The 17,006-nt window shown below is 32.9% G+C and overlaps 2 protein-coding genes across 4 annotated transcripts; one reads left to right on the top strand and one right to left on the bottom strand.

Annotated features, from left to right (window-relative positions):
* Nucleotides 1-134: 134 nt before the first annotated feature.
* LOC129928276 (uncharacterized) lies at nt 135-3,306 on the bottom strand. The gene is made up of 2 exons (XM_056041950.1): nt 3,117-3,306; nt 135-2,881 (listed from the first exon to the last, which is right to left on the bottom strand). The coding sequence occupies exon 2, from the start codon at nt 2,762-2,764 to the stop codon at nt 1,115-1,117; it is 1,650 nt and encodes a 549-aa protein (XP_055897925.1). The 5' UTR covers nt 2,765-2,881; nt 3,117-3,306; the 3' UTR covers nt 135-1,114.
* Nucleotides 3,307-3,395: 89 nt separating this feature from the next.
* Nucleotides 3,396-12,602, top strand: LOC106067715 (tRNA-splicing endonuclease subunit Sen15-like). 3 transcript variants are annotated; one of them, XM_013226947.2, is made up of 5 exons: nt 3,396-3,860; nt 6,599-6,693; nt 6,836-6,920; nt 7,920-8,106; nt 12,402-12,602. In XM_013226947.2, the coding sequence occupies exons 2-5, from the start codon at nt 6,652-6,654 to the stop codon at nt 12,595-12,597; spliced, it is 510 nt and encodes a 169-aa protein (XP_013082401.2). In that variant the 5' UTR covers nt 3,396-3,860; nt 6,599-6,651; the 3' UTR covers nt 12,598-12,602. The 3 variants fall into 3 exon arrangements, with proteins under 3 accessions (XP_013082401.2, XP_013082403.2, XP_013082400.2); XM_013226949.2 differs by having other exon boundaries at nt 3,396-3,933; XM_013226946.2 differs by lacking the exon at nt 3,396-3,860 and adding an exon at nt 5,763-5,908.
* Nucleotides 12,603-17,006: the final 4,404 nt, after the last annotated feature.

The following is a 17,006-nucleotide window of genomic DNA, read 5'->3' as shown; positions in this document are numbered from 1 at the left end:
TTTAACATTTGTCTTTGTTTGCTATGACCTGATTCATACACAAAAAAAAGTCACTATTTTGAACTGTTGAGTTTTTGTTTTTCTGTCAATAGGAAATCTTAAATCAGAACAAAATCAATTCGGTAAGATGACCATGATTTAAAATAAAACATTTTATTAACAACTGGTCATTGACAAATGATCAACAAAAATTAAGCAGCATATTTAGATTAAAAAATTCAACTGAGAAAAATAAAAAAATTCCACTTGAGAACACAATGGCCCATTTATTTTAAGGCACATTCACTATTGCTTCATTGCGCGAGTATGTTCTGACGCAATAGCTACTGTTCCATAGACTGAGTCATGATTTCTAATTCCAAATGTTTGGATTTTTGTCCACCACATTAATGGCTATCTTTCATTAGGTGGGGAAAATAAAGCTAGTTGTGCAGGCTACATTCTCACTAACCATCAGCTATAGAAACAGAATGAGCTTAATATCATTTGCCTTACCATACTGAAACGTTTAGTATCGTATAACACATAGAAACATGAGCTTAACATCATCTGCCCCATACAGAAACATGAGCTCAACATCATCTGCCCCATACAGAAACATGAGCTCGTCAGTCTCATAAGGTCTGAAAGGGAGCTTGTGATATTATTTGTATGTAATTAATATTCCTAGTATTAATAAAGCAAAACTGATAGCAAACATTTCTTTATTTGGGGTGTGGAGATTTTTGTTCAAAATGCTTGAGTACCAGTACATCTACCAATGGTCAACGATAAGTTGTACAATATCTACACACATGGAAAAGATGAAGGGTTATATCTGAATAAGACATGTTGTTTCCTGGTTGAGCACAAATGTGAACAACTCGATTATAAGAACTGTTCATGGTGTTAGCTAGTAGCTTAACTTGTGGTGTTGGTGTGCCAAAGCATGTAATTACAGCCAGGACACGAGAAAAGATTTATCAATTAAAATATCTCTACAGTAACAAAATGTTTAGAATAATTATGAAAGAAAAATGAAAAGTTCGTGGACTTTGAATGTAGAAACTTGATTACAATAAGTTACAAAAAAAAAAGAGGGATATATAACTAACAAACATAAATAAATATATCATCACGATTCAACTGGTAATCCATCTAAAGGACAGTTCATACTGGAATTGTTCAGCCAGGCATCAATACAAACTGAATGAAAGTAATGTGAACACGGTAGAAATTTCCTTTCTTGGCCCGCAATGTATGGTTCCATGCAAACAGAACACAAGACAAGTGTCTCATCGTCAGGCTCCAGACCACTGGGCCCTATCATCTCCGTCCTGAGTTGACTCAATATGGTTTTAGGGATTGTCTTTGGCTTGACCGAGTCATCTAGACGTAACAACATGTCGTAGTCCTCTGGGGTCAGGTCACGGTGCTGCAGTGTAATCAAGAAGGTTGCTAGGTCCATGTCCATGTGATTGGGCGCGTTGGTCTCGTGCAAAGCGTGCTTTAAGTTCTGGACAGGTGCTGCATGGTCAGTGTGGGATATGATTCCGCTGGCCAGAGCTCTGTTGACCTGAGAAGCCACGCGGACATCGATGACCCGTTTCGGCATGGCTGGCACACGTTGAGACTTGGCCGCATGTCGAAAGTCTAGATCCAGATTGTACAATTTGACCAGGCGGTGATGCATGTACAAAGTTTTACGACCTTGGTTGTTGAATAACGACTTACTGTTCTTTGATTTCACCGCTTTGTGGGCTTTTTCAATGCGACGATGTTTATCAGGCCTAATATAAACTTTGGAAGATGAAGAACATTCTAGATCATACAGCCTGAATTTGTTACACTTTCCCTTGTATGACGTAAAGTTAACCGGCGGGTAGTACGAGTCTTCCAGCTGTTGATTGCCTTCACTATTGCACATAGTTTGGGCCTTTGTTCTGGAATGATGCAGCATGTTGGGACTTTGGTTTGAGGTTTTGGAGGAGTCGATGTCGTCTGGTTCAGTCATGACGTCAACTCCTAGACACCTGAAAAAGAAAACATCGTCCATATTTTCTTTGGTTACATTGTCCTGTTGAAAACTAGGTGGGGAATTCTCCATATCGTTACTGTTTTGAGAATTCTCAATACTTTCAGAATTATCCAAACAACAAGTGGACAGTCCCGTTACGCCACCCAGCGTGTTGTCCATCTTCTCATTAGAACTAAAGACCTTAGGTATCCGAGAAATGTGAAATCCAAATTCATTGAGGTCCAAACTTCTCCAGCGTTTCGTTGACTTAACTCGAATCTTGGTGATTCTCTTTCTAGATTTCAACTTTGATTTATTAGTTTTGCATCTCTCTGAGGAAAGCTCTGTTGCAGTTTGTAACTCATTAGGAGAATCATCTCCGTGGCTATCTAAGCAGGTTTGATTTAGATCTAAATCATTGAGCTTTGTGTGAGAGTCTTTGCTTTGGCTATTGTTGTTAATCTCTACACCAGACGAAGTTGAAGACAGCAGTGTTTCTTCTGCAGCAGCAACGACATATTGTTGTATTATTTCTACTTTATTACCTGACTCTGGAATAGAGATTTTGGAACTCAAATACTCAAATTCATGCAATACTTTGGAGAGTTTGTGACGGTGAATGGACGATGACAATGTATTGTCTACTGACAGAGCGTTAGATTTAGATTTATTTCCGTGCTGAGAACAAGCTTGTCTTAAATCGGGCCAGTCTTGAAGATTTTCGACAAAGTTAAAACTCGAACAAGTTGTGGCTAGAGCTACAGCCATAACACATTCAGACTGTGTTCGGGATGTGTCCAGACTTCTTCGTAGATCAATACTCGGTGTAACACTAGGTCTATATAATATAGATAGTGCTGACTAATCAATCCGACAATTGCAGATCTGTGGATATGTTGTCTAATTAGATATTATAAGAAATAAATATCCAGCTAATATGCAAAGTCTAATGTTTCTGTATCAAGCACTGATCCAGTCACGAATACAGAATCAGAATGGGTCTAGATATCTAGATAAGACTGTCTATAGAACCTAGAGACTTTAAAGAGTGTGTCCTTAGAGTTTAGAGACAGTAGCTACTAGATCTAGATGACGAGATCAAGGCTATAAAATTACGAACCACTTAGGCTTAAAAATTAAATGCCTGCTAAAAAAAACTTCACTTCAGCAGGCCTACCGCAGTGCTGAACACTTTCTGGTTAAATATTAAGTCTTGCACCACAAACTTGTAATTTTAGTTTTTCATATCGAGATCTATCATAATAATGTATTATGTCGTATTCTATAAATATCCACTTACATAGTGTATCTATAAATAGAAAACATTGTCAGAATGGGAATTTCAATATCTAAGATTAAAATATATAAATAGATCTATATTTGGGAAAAGGCCGCCTCGATAGTTACAATCGCCTGCGTGTGAAATAAAAAATAACGCCTCTCTTATTTTTTTTTGTACAAAAATAAGTTATTAACTTATGATTTGTAGTTTCTTATTATTTGTATGTAGCCTAGATGAAGTTTGTAAACAGGCATTGTGTTAACAGTTGAACAATATCCCCAAAACCAAATGCAATGATTAGGAGTGAAGTATGACGGAACATCTCAAGAATGCAACATTAGCAAATGAGCTGGCATACTCATTAATTGGGCAAATGGCTAAAGACTAGAAAAGTCGATTACCATTGGCAGCCATTGCAGGAGATCTCTAGGACAGCCACAGAGCAGGGTTAGGGTTAGAGTAGACTGACTATACTACAGTGTTTACAGTCTTTATATGAATAGACAAAAAAAAATCGTTTGCATTATAGGCAAGGGAGATCAATCTGATTTATTTGTAACTTTGTCAACAACAGATTTGCAGGTGACGGATTTACTAGATCTAATCTTAGTATTTAAGTAGACCTATGTAAAGACTACTAAAGACAGTAAACTAAGTAATACTTTATCAGTTTATGTAGCTAGATCTAGATTAGTGATTAAATATAGAATTTAGATCTATACCCAAGAACAATCTAAAGTTCAACTTCAGACAAGTTCAGATAATCAATTTTCAAAACTTTCAAGTTATTTGTTTTTATTAAAATAAGAAAATTAATTAATTATTAAAACTAAATTACTAAAACAATATTATCAATATTTTTATGTAGTTCTAGATTTTTTTAGATATCAATATTCATATGAAATATATTTATATCATATATAAATAATAAAATAATATAAAATATAGATCTATTTAAATTTAAAATATTTAATATGAATAATAATAATAATTTATAGAATTTTAAATTTAGGTTAGGTAATCCTGTAGACTACAGTGTAGATTAGAATTAGGGTTCCGGGCTGGTCTCACGACATTCTTTTGTTGATCAACAACTTAGCTAGATTTTTGGCCCGGAAGGTGGGGGGGGGGGGGGGGGGGTGGAGGTGTGATCATTTCAAAAACTGCCAACTACAAATAAATTTTTTTGGTAATAGTTTAGATGCCCAGATAGAGATACCTTTACTGACCACCATGTTGTTTTTAATGTTTCTTCTTTTTTCAATAACTTTTTTAAAAGAGATTTCTGTTCTTATGCTGTCAACTTATGCATTTTTAAGTGTATTTACTGAAATGAAGGTCTAAAAAAAATGTTAATAATAAATTGATGAAGTTGTTTCTTCATTTTTTCAATAACTTTTTAAAGAGAGTTTTTGTTCTTATGCTATCATTTTAAATGAATTTTAATATTAGATCTAATAGTTCATGAAAGAAAGACAAAACAGGAACAGAAAAATGTTGGCAAGTAATTCAAGGGAGATAGTCTAGTATTAAGCCTTAAAACCAAAATGGCGTATTTCCATAAACAATATATGGTAATAAGAAATAAAACTTAAAAATTTATATTTTAAATTCTATTTATCTCCAAGGAAATCAAATTACATATAATATTTGTAATCTGCATTTTTTTCTGCATATTCTTAAAATATAAGAGAAACCTGATTTAGCGTTTCTAGTCTCGTAAACTAATACCATTTTTTTTTACAAATGTAGCTAGATCTAGTTAAATCTAGTTCTATATATTATTTTAAAAGAAGATGATTTTTATGCAGTTAAAAAATGTTTGTTAAGTATTTTCTTTTGTTCCTAAATAAACTCTTTATTAGTTGTAACTGAAATCTCATTGTTCTTACTTGTACGTCTCAGTAAGTTATATATCTAGAGGTTATAACTTATAATTAATAGCCTAGGTAATGTAATATAATTTGGGACCACAAAATACCACTGGAGTAACTTGCCAGTAGAGCACAAGTCACTGGTCTTATGACCTAACCATAATACAAGGTCACATGGGGGCTCGTGAACAGGGTTATAGTTTTTTTAAAAGACCAGTGTGTTTTCCCTAGAACCCTACCGAGATATTACAAGGGCAGTGAACATAGTTGTTTCATGGGAGTAAAGTTTGATTGTATACTGTCAAATTTTGGAGTTATGTGATTTCATTAATATTTTTTTTTGTAGTTTTTTTACATTAGTTTTATTCTGTATTTGTTTTGAAATATTATGGTACTCTTCAAACAAAATCAACCAGAAATCATTTAATGCTTGATCTTTGTTTCAAATTAGAGTCACAATCTAGATCAGCTCAAAGTTCAAAGTGAAATTGTTAGAAAAAAAAATTCCCTTACCGAGAAGAACTTTAATATAATAAAATATTTTATTTTCTGCATTTACTTTATCATTAATTGACGTGTAGACCTGCTCATTAATAACTCCAACAGTTCATGGAACACTTAATCAGAGCTGGTGGAACACTAGGGTTATGCAGAACACAGTTTGGGAAACACTGCTCTAGACTAAATAATCTTTCTAGATCAAGATTTGCCATAGAAGCAAATTACCTTTACATCATATGCCCTGTAGATGGCAAGGTTTAAAAGGGGTTCTTAATTTTATTTTTAATTAAAAAATAGAAGCATATAGTTAAATAAACTTATGCAAATATAATGCTGCAAATATAATGCTAAAGTGATTGTCTGTTTTCAATTTTTCTGATTTATGATTTCCTGTTATCTCCCTTTAACTGAGAACATATTTCCTTAAAAACAACAGAGATTCTATTGTTTTTAGAATTTGCCAACAAGCTAAGGCCAAATGTCAAATAGGGGCATGGCCAAAAACCACTTACAAATGAATTTGATAAAACAATTAATATTTAACAACTAATATGCTTATAAGATGTAACAGATAAGACTAATTCAAAGCACTAGATTTAAACATTTTTTTTAGTCAATGAAATAAAAATTAAATGAAAAATACACTAAAAGTTTTCCTCAATACATACATTTGTAAAAAGTGTAAATGTATTCTTTTTCTATCATCTCATTTCTTCCTTGACTTTCGTTGTAGGGTGCACAGACAGTTCACGTACCCAAAGCTGTCATCTTTTCTTGATCAGCAGGATGTTAGGATATTCTTTTATGTTCTCCAGTTTTTCTTTAAATGACCCTTTCTTTGTGCTCTTATGCATTACACCATAAACAGATCTGCATATATCTTTCTCTTTCTTAAGATAGCAAACATGATACAGATTAATCATTAGCTACATTTCTCAATTTCAGGCACACATCATCATTTTGATCATTCACCGAGAGGATTAGTATTTCTTCCCACAATGGACAAATCTTTGCTTTTTAAAAAACCTCGTCATCCAATTGTAAGGTTTTATTTTACTGAAATTAAATAATTATAATTTTTCATATCATTTAACAATGCTAATTATCTTTAAAATACTTGTTCTATGAAGTGTATATTTTGTTAGTTATAAATTTCTTGCTTAAATATTTTTTTGTCCTCAGCTTGAAGACTTTTTACTGCGCAACCCTGGATGTGATGAGGATGAAGGGCAAAGAACTTTTTCTATTTATCAAGACCTTACAGAAGGTTAATCTGGCATTATTAATATGCATAATTATGTGACTCTTGTAAAGGAGAGTAATCCTTGAAGGATTACGGGCACGACATGGCCTAAATTGTGCAGATGTGCCAAAAAACTCAAACTCAGAGCTTTTATAAGTTTTTCTATAATTTAATATTAAATACAGGCTGAGAAATGTTTTACAAAAAGCTTGCTATGGAACATGATAGTCTAAAATATAAGCTTTGTATGTGTGTATGCTTTTATATAATTTAGTTTGGATCAATGACTTTCAAATTTACACCAGGCTTAACCATTTTAAGCTACAGGCATGATTAGACTGGTCTAAAATATTGATTCTTATAACCTGAGTTAAGATTAAATGTACCTACCGTGGGGCTTCAAAATGTCATCTACCTTCAAATCCTATTCTATTGGTTCAATTTTTTAATTCTATCATTCAACTTCATCAATTTTTTAAAATATACTTTGGTAGGGACTCAAACATTTCACTTAAATTTCCTACTTTTTGAAAAGCTGCATTCTATTGTAATGTGTCGATCTGGTTTTGAAGCGTCATTGTATCTTGATCTAGATTGATATTACTATAAATTTACCTTGGTATAATTATGGACAACAGAACATTTCATTGAAGGGAACCAGTCCAATCCAGTCATCTAAGTACTTTGTCGCAAGAGCATCTCCTTACTCTATCAAATAATAAGCATCTCTCTCTTCTCTGTTGATTTGATCTTCTAGCTAATAACAGTTGTCATAGTGTCACTACAGTAATTCCCGATTAAGCTATGCGCCAGCCTATTGAATCACTACACCATCTAGAAAACTTTGAAACAATCACTAAATCTAAGTGCAGATGTCAGCATGTTTTCACATATCAAATTAAGGCTTATAGACTTTGTATAGTTTTATCATTCAGTAAAGTAAGACCTTGTCAATCCAATGTATAAGCCTGACACATCATCAGTTAGTATATGTTCTTTATAGTTTAGTTCTTTCTGTTTCAGTGAAAGCCTGGTGGTACACAGAACTGGCCTTCAGTGAACTCTTTGAGAAATCTTATATAGTTGGTCAGCCCAGTAAGTCAGAACCTAAACAAGCTATAGTGCCTATAGGGGTAGAGGAACAAATTTCAATCAATGAAATGCACCAGTATTTTTCAAATATACTTATTGATGATGAGCCTGTAGGAAGGTAAATAATAAACAATTTTTTTCACTTGTGCAAATGCAACACTTTAGAGACACTTTAAGAAAGATATTTGAAATAAATTTGTTTATACAGTTCTAACCATAGTTCGGCTGTTTAGCAATTTTTCTTTTTTTCTTGATGAATTTCACAATTAATGCAAGAAATTTGTTATATTAAATTATTTACTTATTGGTATTTTTTAACATATTCTTGTAGTTGACACCACTGTTGTCAATCTTAAACCATAGCAGAGTTAAAAAAGAGGGTCATTAGGGCAGCACTTTTGTTTTTCCACTCTACTCCCCACCCTCCTTTTCAATCCAGAAAAATAAAGGAACCTGTCTTTGATTCTGTAAATATTAACAATAATAGTAACCATGTTTCATCGGTTTACATCATCTGTCATATAGATTGCAAGGTCTTGATGGCATACTTACTTACTTTTTAATAAGTAGCACTAGTAAATGTATTTTAAGAACATTAATGCAATCAACTCTCTCTGTATACATACAAGTCATTGTCCTGGCATCTGAAAACTATGGAAGAGTGGTTTTACACTGACCTACAAAAACCATTAATGGTTAATGGCTATTTAAAAACAAAAAGTTTCATAGTTTGTTTTAGACTAAAAAAAATGTACATTGAAGTACAACATTTTGTTTGTTTCATTTGTCAACAAAGTCAATACTTTGCATGTACTTGTAAACAGAGAAATGTAGATGTCTGATTTGAATCTACACTCCAGTAATGAAACTTACACACTTTCAGATAAATGCTTATCAATTGAAATGTCACTGTTACATAATGAAACAAAATGTAAAATAGGCTTATAGATATCAACCTGTCACTGTTACATAATGAAACAAAATGTAAAATAGGCTTATAGATATCAACCTGTCACTGTTACATAATGAAACAAAATGTAAAGTAGCTTATAGATATCAACCTGTCACTGTTACATAATGAAACAAAATGTAAAGAAGGTGTATAGATATCAACTTGTCACTGTTACATATTGAAACAAAATGTCAAGTAGGCATATAGATATCAACTTGTCACTGTTACATAATGAAACAAAATGTCAAGTAGGTGTATAGATATCAACCTGTCACTGTTACATAATGAAACAAAATGTCAAGTAGGTGTATAGATATCAACCTGTCACTGTTACATAATGAAACAAAATGTAAAGTAGCTTATAGATATCAACCTGTCACTGTTACATAATGAAACAAAATGTAAAGAAGGTGTATAGATATCAACTTGTCACTGTTACATATTGAAACAAAATGTCAAGTAGGCATATAGATATCAACTTGTCACTGTTACATAATGAAACAAAATGTCAAGTAGGTGTATAGATATCAACCTGTCACTGTTACATAATGAAACAAAATGTCAAGTAGGTGTATAGATATCAACCTGTCACTGTTACATAATGAAACAAAATGTCAAGTAGGTGTATAGATATCAACTTGTCACTGTTACATAATGAAACAAAATGTCAAGTAGGTGTATAGATATCAACCTGTCACTGTTACATAATGAAACAAAATGTCAAGTAGGCATATAGATATCAACTTGTCACTGTTACATAATGAAACAAAATGTAAATAGGCTTGTAGATATCAACCTGTCACTGTTACATAATGAAACAAAATGTAAAATAGGCTTATAGATATCAACCTGTCACTGTTACATAATGAAACAAAATGTAAATAGGCTTGTAGATATCAACCTGTCACTGTTACACAATGAAACAAATTGCAAAATAGGCTTATAGATATCAACTTGTCACTGTTACATAAAGAAACAAAATGTAAAGTAGGCTTATAGATATCAACCTGTCACTGTTACATAAAGAAACAAAATGCAAAATAGGCTTATAGATATCAACCTGTCACTGTTACATAATGAAACAAAATGTAAAGTAGGCTTGCAGATATAAACCTGTCACTGTTACATAAAGAAACAAAATGCAAAATAGGCTTGTAGATATCAACCTGTCACTGTTAAACAAAAGCAATCTAAATTATTGTAACATATATCTTCACAAATTTTATTTGATACCTTTACTCATTACCCAATAAATGCTTATCAATTGAAATGTCACTGTTACATAATGAAACAAAATGTAAAATAGGCTTATAGATATCAACCTGTCACTGTTACATAATGAAACAAAATGTAAAATAGGCTTATAGATATCAACCTGTCACTGTTACATAATGAAACAAAATGTCAAGTAGGTGTATAGATATCAACCTGTCACTGTTACATAATGAAACAAAATGTCAAGTAGGTGTATAGATATCAACCTGTCACTGTTACATAATGAAACAAAATGTCAAGTAGGTGTATAGATATCAACTTGTCACTGTTACATAATGAAACAAAATGTCAAGTAGGTGTATAGATATCAACCTGTCACTGTTACATAATGAAACAAAATGTCAAGTAGGCATATAGATATCAACTTGTCACTGTTACATAATGAAACAAAATGTAAATAGGCTTGTAGATATCAACCTGTCACTGTTACATAATGAAACAAAATGTAAAATAGGCTTATAGATATCAACCTGTCACTGTTACATAATGAAACAAAATGTAAATAGGCTTGTAGATATCAACCTGTCACTGTTACACAATGAAACAAATTGCAAAATAGGCTTATAGATATCAACTTGTCACTGTTACATAAAGAAACAAAATGTAAAGTAGGCTTATAGATATCAACCTGTCACTGTTACATAAAGAAACAAAATGCAAAATAGGCTTATAGATATCAACCTGTCACTGTTACATAATGAAACAAAATGTAAAGTAGGCTTGCAGATATAAACCTGTCACTGTTACATAAAGAAACAAAATGCAAAATAGGCTTGTAGATATCAACCTGTCACTGTTAAACAAAAGCAATCTAAATTATTGTAACATATATCTTCACAAATTTTATTTGATACCTTTACTCATTACCCAATAAATGCTTATCAATTGAAATGTCACTGTTACATAATGAAACAAAATGTAAAATAGGCTTATAGATATCAACCTGTCACTGTTACATAATGAAACAAAATGTAAAATAGGCTTATAGATATCAACCTGTCACTGTTACATAATGAAACAAAATGTAAAGTAGCTTATAGATATCAACCTGTCACTGTTACATAATGAAACAAAATGTAAAGAAGGTGTATAGATATCAACTTGTCACTGTTACATATTGAAACAAAATGTCAAGTAGGCATATAGATATCAACTTGTCACTGTTACATAATGAAACAAAATGTCAAGTAGGTGTATAGATATCAACCTGTCACTGTTACATAATGAAACAAAATGTCAAGTAGGTGTATAGATATCAACCTGTCACTGTTACATAATGAAACAAAATGTAAAATAGGCTTATAGATATCAACCTGTCACTGTTACATAATGAAACAAAATGTAAAGTAGCTTATAGATATCAACCTGTCACTGTTACATAATGAAACAAAATGTAAAGAAGGTGTATAGATATCAACTTGTCACTGTTACATATTGAAACAAAATGTCAAGTAGGCATATAGATATCAACTTGTCACTGTTACATAATGAAACAAAATGTCAAGTAGGTGTATAGATATCAACCTGTCACTGTTACATAATGAAACAAAATGTCAAGTAGGTGTATAGATATCAACCTGTCACTGTTACATAATGAAACAAAATGTCAAGTAGGTGTATAGATATCAACTTGTCACTGTTACATAATGAAACAAAATGTCAAGTAGGTGTATAGATATCAACCTGTCACTGTTACATAATGAAACAAAATGTCAAGTAGGTATATAGATATCAACTTGTCACTGTTACATAATGAAACAAAATGTAAATAGGCTTGTAGATATCAACCTGTCACTGTTACATAATGAAACAAAATGTAAAATAGGCTTATAGATATCAACTTGTCACTGTTACATAAAGAAACAAAATGTAAAGTAGGCTTATAGATATCAACCTGTCACTGTTACATAAAGAAACAAAATCCAAAATAGGCTTATAGATATCAACCTGTCACTGTTACATAATGAAACAAAATGTAAAGTAGGCTTGCAGATATAAACCTGTCACTGTTACATAAAGAAACAAAATGCAAAATAGGCTTGTAGATATCAACCTGTCACTGTTAAACAAAAGCAATCTAAATTATTGTAACATATATCTTCACAAATTTTATTTGATACCTTTACTCATGAATAAGATAACTACATTAGACCAATAACTATCTCTTTTTGAATTTCCCTTCTCAGTTTGATTCTGGCAGTGAATGACTTTGACACGACTACCGTCTACTATAAAATAACCAAAGGTCTGTCTCCCCCAGACTCACCAGAAACAGCAAACAAACTGAAAACTTTAAAGAGCCAAAAACTAAGTAGAAAAAGACAATTTATTGCAGATTGTGTTCGACATGCAGAGGAAAGGCTCTCAAAGCAATCAACATGATTTTTTTTTTTTTTTTTTTTTGTAAATAAGTAAAATGAATATTAAAAAGAGAAAGAGGAATTTGTTTTTGTTTGTATTCTGAATTTGGAAGGAAATGTTTCATTTCCTTTAAAATATGTTTGGAAGGAAATGTTTCATTTCCTTTAAAATATGTTCATGTATAGAACATTAAAACAATAGAAAAAAGATTACTTTTTTAAAAATAAAAACACATAAGAGCCTGAAGCTGTTGGATCAAATAACAGCCGACCATAGGGATGTCACCTTCATCTGGGTCCCCTCCCATGTGGGCATTGAGGGAAACAAAGCCACAGACAGAGAAGCAAAGAGAGCCCTAAATCATGCGGTGTCAGGAACCCAAATTCCCTGCTCGGACCTGAGACAAAGTATTGCCTCTGCCACCTATCAAGAGTGGCAGAACCGATGGGAGGCTGAGACTCACAATAAACTCAGGCAGATTGTGTTGTGGCGGATGTCAAGTGGCGGCCCACATCTAAGGGTCTGACAAGGTGTGGTAGCACGACCATGTCCAGACTTGGGATTGGCCACACCTACATTACGCACTCTTTTGTGCTGAAGAGAGAGGAGCCCCCACTTTGTGAGTACTGTGACTCTCGCCTCACCGTGGAACATATTCTCATTGATTGCCCCAGATACCAGGATGTCAGGGAGAAATATTTTAGAGCCACTAACTTGAAAACACTATTCGACAATGTCGACCCTGGAAGGTACTGGGGTTTATCCGGGAAGTGGTGTTGTCTACGAAGATCTGATTTATGAATTTGTGAACATGTACTATTTATATTAGATTTTTACCAAATTATTAAATTTTTACTACCTTTATTATTTTAACTGTGAATAGAACTTGATTTTAATGATTTAACTGTATAGAATTTAGCCTCCTGTTATGTAGAGAGAGAGTAGTCCTTAAGGGACTGCAGGCACGACATGGCCTAAATTGTGCCGATGTGCCTAAAATCAAATCAAATCTTTATAAAAACAAAGCTTATCTAAGGAAAAGAACCACTAATTATTGTCATTTATCTGAAAATGGTAGGGTTTAGCTACCTTTCTACCATATAAAACAAAATTAATTAATTGGTACTAATTGATTTAACTAATTGGTTCATTTTTGGATTGATTCGTTTATGGCATCGCCTATAAATAATTATGCAAAATTTCAACTTGATTTGAGAATGGGAAGTGGCAGAAAAAGCAAAAGGTAATAAGGGGGTTAAATCCATATATACAGCCACATATCTCATTAAGCATCATTTATTCCCCTTATTTCAATATTTAAAAAAAATTAATCACAAGCAATTAATTAACTAATTTGTTAATATTTTTTTTATTGATTCTTGTCTTACTAGGTACAATAAATAATTGTGCAGTTTCTTCTTTATCAGAGAATAGTAAAACATGTTCAAACTTTTTGCCAGACAGACAAAGAGGTGATATAAGCTTTGTAAAAATTGTGATAATGTTTCACTGGAACATTTCGTTGCATTTGATTTTAAGCCTTGATGACTATTACAAGGATGTCAGCTAACAGCCAGCCAACTTTATTTGCTACTCAGTAGACTTGTCAACTGTTCTTTAGAGGTTACAAAATTATTTCCCCTTTCATAAAAAAAGAAAATAAAAACGTGAGTTCTTTAAATGAGTCAGAAGTTAGGATCTATGAGACAGGCTTTTTTCATACTGTTTAGTTTGTTTTCTGCGAAGAGAAGATTTGTTTATATTTAAATTAATATAGATAGATAGTCTAAACCAGATAGTTCTAAGAATTAGAACACATTGAAGAATACTGTAAAGATAATTTTTTATTATTAAATGTAAAAAAAACCAAAGAAATGATAATCGATTTTCGTAGGGACAAGAAAGAAAATGATATTGTTTCTGTAGCTGGAGAGACTATTGAAATTGTGCAAACCTTTAAATACCTTGGTACTATCCTAGACAATAAACTAAATTTTACTGTAAATACTGATTATATCAGCAAAAAAAGGGCAGCAAAGATTACGACTACTAATGTTAGCGAAAAGGCCTTGGCTATGTTTTATCACGCTCACATCTGCAATATTTTAAGTTTCAATATCACTGCCTGGTATGGCAATCTGAGCATTAAAAATAAAAATAAACTTAATAGAATCCTAAATGCTGCTGGCAAAATCATTGGCAAAAAACAAACCCCATTTGGGCAGTTGTTTGAGACAAACATCTATAAAAAAGCTAACAAGATCCTCGAAATAAAGAATCACCCTTTGTGTCAGGATTTTGTGATTTTACCATCACAAAAGAGATACAAGACACCGATAGCAAAGACAAACAGACACAAACACTCTTTTGTTCCCCTGGCAATCAAATCATTAAATAAGAACAATCTGGTATAAACTTTGTCACATGTAAATTATGAGTGAGTCTGGTGTGAATGTACACTTTGGTTTCTTATAGTTATAATGTTTTTTGTTTGGTGTAATGCACAAATTGTAAGACAAATTTCCTTACGGATAATAAAGATTATTATTATTATAATTATTATTATTAAACCAGATAGTCTAAACCAGATAGTCTAAACCTGATAGTCTAAACCAGATAGTCTAAATCAGATAGTCTAGACCAGGGCTTGGCAAGTTTTTTGTTATAGTGGACCACACAGTTATTAAAAACCTCTTGGCGGGATTAATCTCTCTTAATCATTCTCAAGTTAGTTTAGGCTACTCAGCTGAATATGCAAGTGGGAAGGTTCATCATTTATTTGTATTACATACAACGAAGATTTCTGAAAATGTAATGTAAAAAATAGTGCTTCACAAAGAATCCCATCCCAAACTTTGTCTCGTCTGACTCGTCACTCTCCATATCTGAAAACATTTGTGTGTGTGTGTGTAGATGTACCTTGTAGACTGACATTTTCAAAGCTGTGATTTATGTCTCTTAAAAATATGAGTATCCGTGCAGTGTCAGTAACCCTTCAATTCGCCCCTTCAAAGAAATGATCTTCAACATTCATTTTAAAAAATCATTCTTCTTCTGTGACTTAACGTCTCAATGTAGATCTATTTGTCATAGTCTTTAATGTACAGATATTACCAAGGTTCGGCGGGCCACAAGAAAAGATTGGAACATAGCGCACGGAGAATTCTATAAGCAACGCTGTGTGGTATCTTTTAGAGTTTGGAGCACTCAGGAGCGACATGAAAATACCGAAATTCAAAATCCTAGTCTTCACCGATATTCAAACCCAAGACTCCTCTGTTCGGCAGCCAGTCGCTTTACCACTGGGTCACCACGACCTTTAGTTGGAGAACGTCACGCTCTATTTGTTGAGCAGCTAAAGGTAATACGGAAGCCTCGATGTTAACGAAAGAGATAGTACCAGAGCACACAAAGCAAGAGCTACAAGTGCAGAGAAGCAGAGGCGTAGTGAGCAAAACGTGCGCACCGCCTCACACCACATATCATGACATATGTCATGACCCTCACATAGAAATATAGGCTTATAGATAAAAATGTTTTAAATAATAGTATAGCACAAGTAAACCTACTTAAATATCTACACTAATTTGACTTCTACAAAATACTCTCCCCTGTTTTGCGTGCTAAAAATAAACATGTCTGATACTACGTGGTGTTTCTAAATGTTTAAAATTCCATCGATAGCAAACAATGATTGCAACTACTTGGACCATACATATCATAAATGATTAGACCTATAGACAATCTTCTATATGGATTTAAAAAGTAAAACCTGAAGTTGGTAGGCTTACAAATGTTAAAAAAACAAACAATCGTAATTTAAATTTGTCACTACTACCTATTCCTTTTATAAGTATCACGATAACGCCAAGAACTAGTCATACCTGTCAGCACAATTTCAAAATGAGTTTATCATTTTCTAGAATCCACATACAAATTAACTAATAAGTTTCATTAAACCAATAAAATTAGGATCTTTATTTGACTCGACTTAGGTTATCTCTCATCAAGAGCAAATGTCGAAAGTCTTTAGCTGTTTAGATACTGCTTTAACCAACAGAATGTTTAATCAAGGAATCGTTTTTGGGGACATATTGAACTACTCGCTAAAGATGTCTCCTCATTTATATACACAAATAATTTCTGATCACATTGCCAATGTCTTCGTCTAAGAAGATTAATCATGAGTGCAGTGTTTCACATGGTTACGCAGGCCCAGTTGGGACCTGCTCATTTTTCTGCATCTGAGGCAAAGTCTTTGTCCGCTAGAGGTCTATTTAAATTTTCTTTACCTATTCTGCGCCTGTTTTCTACAAGGGATTTCTTACGGGCCTTCGTGAGAGCTCTTCGATCATCTTATACAGAATCCATCTGCTGCCAGCTACTTTCCTATATGCCAATGAGAGCAAAATGACACCTGAGTTAATCTT

The sequence above is a fragment of the Biomphalaria glabrata genome, chromosome 9, assembly GCF_947242115.1.
Source record: "Biomphalaria glabrata chromosome 9, xgBioGlab47.1, whole genome shotgun sequence".
Lineage (NCBI taxonomy): Eukaryota > Metazoa > Mollusca > Gastropoda > Planorbidae > Biomphalaria > Biomphalaria glabrata.
This window is presented reverse-complemented; position numbering and strand designations above follow the sequence as displayed.

Excerpts from the sequence above, each read along its gene's own strand:
- LOC129928276 (XM_056041950.1), bottom strand. The coding sequence starts at position 2,764 with ATGGCTGTAGCTCTAGCCACAACTTGTTCGAGTTTTAACTTTGTCGAA.
- LOC106067715 (XM_013226946.2), top strand. Across the intron at positions 6,694-6,835 it reads AAAAACCTCGTCATCCAATT|CTTGAAGACTTTTTACTGCG; the intron begins GTAAGGTTTTAT and ends TTTTGTCCTCAG. Across the intron at positions 8,107-12,401 it reads GATGATGAGCCTGTAGGAAG|TTTGATTCTGGCAGTGAATG; the intron begins GTAAATAATAAA and ends TTCCCTTCTCAG.